Consider the following 5006-nt stretch of genomic DNA (forward strand, 5'->3'; position numbering starts at 1 on the left):
GGGGGATTTTTTGGCGTGGGTTCCCCGCACCGCCCCCTCATGGCTTTTTTGGCCCCCCCAGGCCCGGAAGGGGCGCCGAGGCGCCCATCCTCGTGGTCGGCAACAAGCGGGACCGGCAGCCGGCTGCGCTTTGGGCCTAGGCGCGCCCTGGCCGCCCTGGTGCGCAGGGGCTGGCGCTGCGGCTACCTCGAGTGCTCGGCCAAGTACAACTGGCACGTGCTGCGCCTCTTCCGCGAGCTGCTCCGCTGCATCCTGGTGCGCGCGCGGCCCGCTCACCCCGCCCTGCGCCTGCAGGGGGCGCTGCACCCCGCACACTGCAGCCTCATGTGACCAAAGTGGACCGCGAAGCTGCTGGGGGAGCCGGACCCTTTGGACCAACCAGGGGCCTGGATTGGAGGAGCTGGCCCAGCTTCCTTCGGATTGGACAGGACAGTCTCCTCCCTGATTGGATGAGGGGAGCTCCCACCCAGTTTCCTGGGCGACAGGCCTTTTTTTTGAATTTCAATTGGACCCAGACAGGCCCCAAGCCTCATCAGACAAGATCAGAACCTTCTGGGTACCATTGAGTCGTTCACGAGCCCAAGGAACGTGACTGTGAATCTGGTTGGAAGCTCCCAGGCCGCTCCGGGAGCCTCATTGGGCCGAGCCTTAAGCCACACCTTCCAGGAGATAATAAAGAGGGAACCGTTGCAAGTGCACCTGGCGTTTCTGGGATGGGCAGGGTCGTTTTACGTCTAGAAAACGGAGTTGCCAGGCTTGGCCCCGGGAGTTAAGTCCAGAATCCCAGCATGTGACGAGGGTGTGATGGCCCCAAGGATGAAACAGACAAGAATCAGACACAAGTGGCCGGAACAAAACTTTACTGTCAGGCTCTGCAGGGCCACGGGAGGGTCCTCGTTGGGCTCCTCTAAGGCATTCAATAATATTAGTAATTAAATAGCGATGCTCATCCCCCGATCGGAATGTACAAGAGGTCCCATTGTGCCATGTAAGGGGTCTGGTCCCATGAGGTCTGGTACCCGAGAGGTGTGGGGGGTGGGTGTTCCCTGATGCGGAGGGTTAAGGCCACAAAGGAAAAGGAAGAGGGAGCAGCGGGGCCTGGAGGCAGCTGGGCTGGTCCGTCACATCCAGGAATCCGGCTCCACCCGTGGGCTGACCGAGTGCAGGGCACGCCAGGCCCCGGGCACCGTGGGTTCGGATGGGCGGCGGGGGCCCCGAGGCGTGGGAATTCGTGAGGGTTTCCCGTCGGGCTGTGTGTCCATCCGGCCCCGTGCCCAGGTCCTCGGGGGCTCAGGGCCAGCCAGGTGACTCCCAGATGCATCTGGCTGCCCCCCGACACCAGGGCAGGGGCTGCCTTCATCGGAAGAGCTGGACAGGGCTGGCCCCCGGCACCCGGGCAGCCCATTGGCCACCCGGCCAGAGTCCCCTGGTTGGCCACACTTGCCACCCAGGACGCAGAGGGACGAAGAGGAGGAGCTGGAGGAACAGTAGGCCGAGTCAGGGCCGGGAGCGTCCGGGGCCCGAGCCGGGTCAGGGGCGGGTCCAGTGGGGGTGCCCCCAGCAGTAGCCCCAAGGGCTCGGGAGTTGGCCAGGAACTCCTCTTCCAGGCGCCGGAACAGCTGCTGTTCATGCTGCGGGTCAAGCTGCAAGGGGGTGCGGAAGACGCTGGCCGGCGTGGCTCCCAGCTCTGGCCTAGGGCTGGAGACCCGGGGCGGCCGGGGGGCTGCAGGGCTGCGGGCACGGGGAGTGTGGGGGCTGCTCCTGCCTGAGCCCCCACCGGCCCTAACGCGTGGCACCCAAGTGTGCTGCCCGTCTTGGTCCCGACGCACAAACAAGAACAGCCTGCTTCTCCTCTGGCTCCGGGCGCGCCGGGCAGGGCTGGGGGTGGACAGCTGGGCTCTCCGGCCTCGTGGGGCCTCCTGGGGCCGCCCCCGATCTAGCTGGTCTCGGGACTGGCTGCGCGGGGCGGGGGGTCGTCTCGGGGAGGCTGGGGTGCCGGTGGTCAGCCGCCGGCCGGGCCGCTCCCTCCGGGGGCCAGTGCCCGAGTCATCACTTCGGGCACCAAGGGGGCCGCTCTGGGCGGAGGAGGCTGAAGAGTCGCTGTCCCCAGAGTAGCGTCGGGAGCGGGGATGCGGGGGCAGCTGATCCCGGGCCCTGGGGCGGGGGAACAAGAGAGACGGGGCGTCATGGAAAGAGGACTGGCGAGCGGGAAGGGCAGGGAGAGGAAGGAAGACGCACATCTGTGGTCGGTAGGAGGCGGGGAAGACACCTGTGGTGCTGCGGGGTTTGGTGGGGGTTCGTGTCTGTCCTGGGGACTTCCAGGGAGAAGTGAGGCTCTGCAGCCGCTTCCTGCAGCCAGGGCTCCCCTGCTCCTCCCCCTCCCCCTCCCCCCAACCCCAAGGCAGCGGAAGAAGCAAGGCCTCCCGGGCCCTAAGCTCCAGCCCTCCTGTTTCCTGGGCCAGGCCGGAGGGAAGCAGGGTTGGTTGAACTGGCTGCCACCCAGCCCCAGGGCCCGCCCCAGCTGTGTTGTTAGTTTGGTTGGGTTGCCATGGAGACGGGAAGCTAGGCCTGCCCCCACCCACGGGAACTATTCCCAGGGTGTGAGTCACTCCCAAGCACAGGCTCCTGCATCATCCAGGCCAGGGCTGACGCTCCCACCGCCATCCCCGCCTTCTAGACCTCTCACCTCCATGTCCTCCTGCCTCTCACCTGAGTGGGGTCTCGGGCCCCTCCTTGGCGCTTCGTGAGCTCATGGCCGTCGCCTCTGGCCGGGAGCCTCGCCGCTCACCCCCTGGGGCTGGGCTGCCCGCGCGGGGGCTGGGAGTGGGTGACACCCTCTGCGGGGAGAACGTTTGGGTCCTCGGCGGGGGCGGGCGGTGCGCTGCAGGGGGCAGACAGGCGGCAGGTGAGGGGTGGAGCACAGAGAGGAGCCCCCTGCCCGCCTGCCCGGCCGAGGGCACCAACCGGTGGAGGAGCAGCGGCAAGGGTCGTGCTTGTCCAGGTAGTGCTCCAGCGTGTCCCAGCCGCCACCCACGCGCACCATCACGTGGCTCCTCAGCACCTGTGGGAGCCGCCAAGGGCCGGTCACAGCCTGTCCCGGGGCCTCGGCGCCCGGCCCTGGGGCGGCTGCTGCAGGCAGCCCCTCTCTCACCCGCACGAAGATGAGCAGGCTGGAGTCTCCGACGCGGTACTTGCCCTCGGAGACCTTGATCATGGGGAACTGGTCCGGGCAGGTGCAGTGGCCCAGGATCTCCCTCACCTGAGGCCAGAGGAGAGGCTGGGGGTCAGGGGGGAAGCCCCTCCTCCCAGAGCCTGCTGTCAGTCACTCCAGGCTCAGGAGGAAGGAGGTCCTTCCGGGGAAGTGGAGCTTGGACTCTGTGGCCCCAGACGTCGTGTAGCCTCTGCACTTGACCTTTCACCAGCTCTCCTTCCCCTTTGGCTGTCAGATGGCGGGGCTGTGGTCAGGCCAGGACTTGGGGCCCCAGCGGGGCACATCCCCAAAGCCCCTCAGCCTGGGGGGCAGCCCTGGAAGCCATCCCCACTCCCCCTTCACCACTTCACAGACATGAAGACTGAGGCCCAGAGGGAGGCCAGGTCCCGGGAGGAGGCAGGGATACCACAGACACACCAACATGCACGCACAGGCCACCCGCACGGTGAGCAGACATCTACGCACATGTCCCTCCAGGCCCTGAGCTGCCAGGCTGGCTATGTGGGCGGCCCCGCCTGCCTCCCTGCCCACAGCAGAGCGGGAGGAAATGAGCAGGTGGAGCCTCGGGTGACCCTGGCCCAGGACGGGGGTGGGGTGGCAGCCTCTGCCCACGCCATCCGGCTGTTGCCCTCCAGAACTGGCACATCGCAGCCCCAAGCCCTTGATAAGGTGGAAACTCTTGGCCTGGCTGCGGGGGTGTCAGGGACACCGAGGTCCCGGGGGGAGAGGGAGCTGGGGGCATGGTCTGGCCGCTCCTGTGCTCAAGTCAACTAACTCTGCAGCTCCCAGCAGCAGCTCTGGGCTTGGCTTCCCCATAAGTGATGTGGGAAGGGCGCTGGGGAGTGGGAGGGGCCAGTGGAGCCCTTGGGAACTTCCCGAGGCACCACTGAGCACCTACTGTGCGCCGGCACCTTGTCCAGGGCCAAGGGTCCCAGGCACCCACTTCGCATTGAGCAACGTGGATGCAGTTGCCTAGCACTTGAGGGCACACGGGAGGGGCTCAGAGCACGTGGCCCCTGGATGAAGGAACACCCGCCCTTGTCTGGTGCCTGGTTAGGTAAAGGAAGGTGGGCACCCGTGCAATCGGCTCCGATTGTATCCCAGGTCGGCTGGGGCTCGTGACCTCCCCAAGACCTCTCCCTCTGTCGGTCTGCTCATCTCCTGGGTGCGAGGTATGCATTTAGTGCTCAATATATGCACCCTTTCCCCGGGACAGGCTGTCCTGCAGAGGTTCAGGACCAGTTGTGGGCACCGGCTCTGCCGTCCGGTCCTGGCACAGCGCAGGGTGAGAGGCTAGCAGGACGGGACTCACCAGCTCGTCCAGGTTGCGGAGGTCCATGGGCGTCATGCGGGGCCCTCGGGTGGGAGCCCCTGGTGCAGCCGCGGTTTCGGGGGTGCCCTCCTCATCCTCAGCGGCCGGGGCGTGGGGGGCCGAGGGCGCGGCGCGCAGCTCCTGCTCGATCTCCTGCTCAAACTGCACGAGGCGCGGGGCCAGCAGGCCGAGGCGGGCCCCGCGCCGCGCCACCTCCAGCAGGCAGAGCACCACGCTCTTCTCGTTCTTGCGCAGCACCAGGTCCTCCGTCTCGAACATGAGCACCTCGGGCACCCCCAGCTCCGCCCGGCACCAGCCGATGAAGGTGGCCACGTTGTCCCGGGCCACGAAGGAGCCGGGCGCCACGCTGTGGGCCTGGAAGGCCACCCCCCGGGCGGGACGGGCGGCAGCCAGCGCGCGGGCGGCCTCGGTGACGGCGTTGGCATGCTGGCACAGAGTGGTGCCGGTGGCCAGTCCCATCAG

General features: G+C 67.3%; 2 protein-coding genes across 2 annotated transcripts in view; one reads left to right on the forward strand and one right to left on the reverse strand.

Annotated features, from left to right (window-relative positions):
* The window catches only part of RASL10A (RAS like family 10 member A), a 2254-nt gene extending 1556 nt beyond the window's left edge, over positions 1-698 (forward strand). Inside the window, 2 exon segments of the mRNA XM_006099288.3 lie at positions 62-119; positions 121-698. Coding sequence (XP_006099350.1) covers positions 62-119; positions 121-330 — 268 coding nt within the window. The 3' untranslated portion in view covers positions 331-698.
* Positions 699-843: 145 nt separating this feature from the next.
* Positions 844-5003, reverse strand: GAS2L1 (growth arrest specific 2 like 1). Its single transcript, XM_006099289.2, has 5 exons — positions 4524-5003; positions 3152-3259; positions 2965-3061; positions 2710-2881; positions 844-2154 (listed from the first exon to the last, which is right to left on the reverse strand). Exons 1-5 carry the CDS (start codon positions 5001-5003, stop codon positions 1122-1124), a joined length of 1890 nt encoding a protein of 629 aa, XP_006099351.1. The 3' UTR covers positions 844-1121.
* Between the last annotated feature and the right edge of the window lie 3 nt (positions 5004-5006).

The sequence above is a fragment of the Myotis lucifugus genome, unplaced genomic scaffold (genome assembly GCF_000147115.1).
Source record: "Myotis lucifugus unplaced genomic scaffold, Myoluc2.0 scaffold_269, whole genome shotgun sequence".
Classification (NCBI taxonomy): Eukaryota; Metazoa; Chordata; class Mammalia; order Chiroptera; family Vespertilionidae; genus Myotis; species Myotis lucifugus.

What these genes read in the sequence shown, in the direction of transcription:
- GAS2L1 (XM_006099289.2), bottom strand. Translation starts at nt 5,003, where the DNA reads ATGGGACTGGCCACCGGCACCACTCTGTGCCAGCATGCCAACGCCGTC. An exon ending in GCCTGCTCATCTTCGTGCGG is followed by an intron (nt 3,062 to 3,151) that starts GTGAGAGAGGGG and finishes CGGCTCCCACAG; the next exon opens with GTGCTGAGGAGCCACGTGAT. An exon ending in GGGCCCGAGACCCCACTCAG is followed by an intron (nt 2,155 to 2,709) that starts GTGAGAGGCAGG and finishes CCCCCGCCCCAG; the next exon opens with GGCCCGGGATCAGCTGCCCC.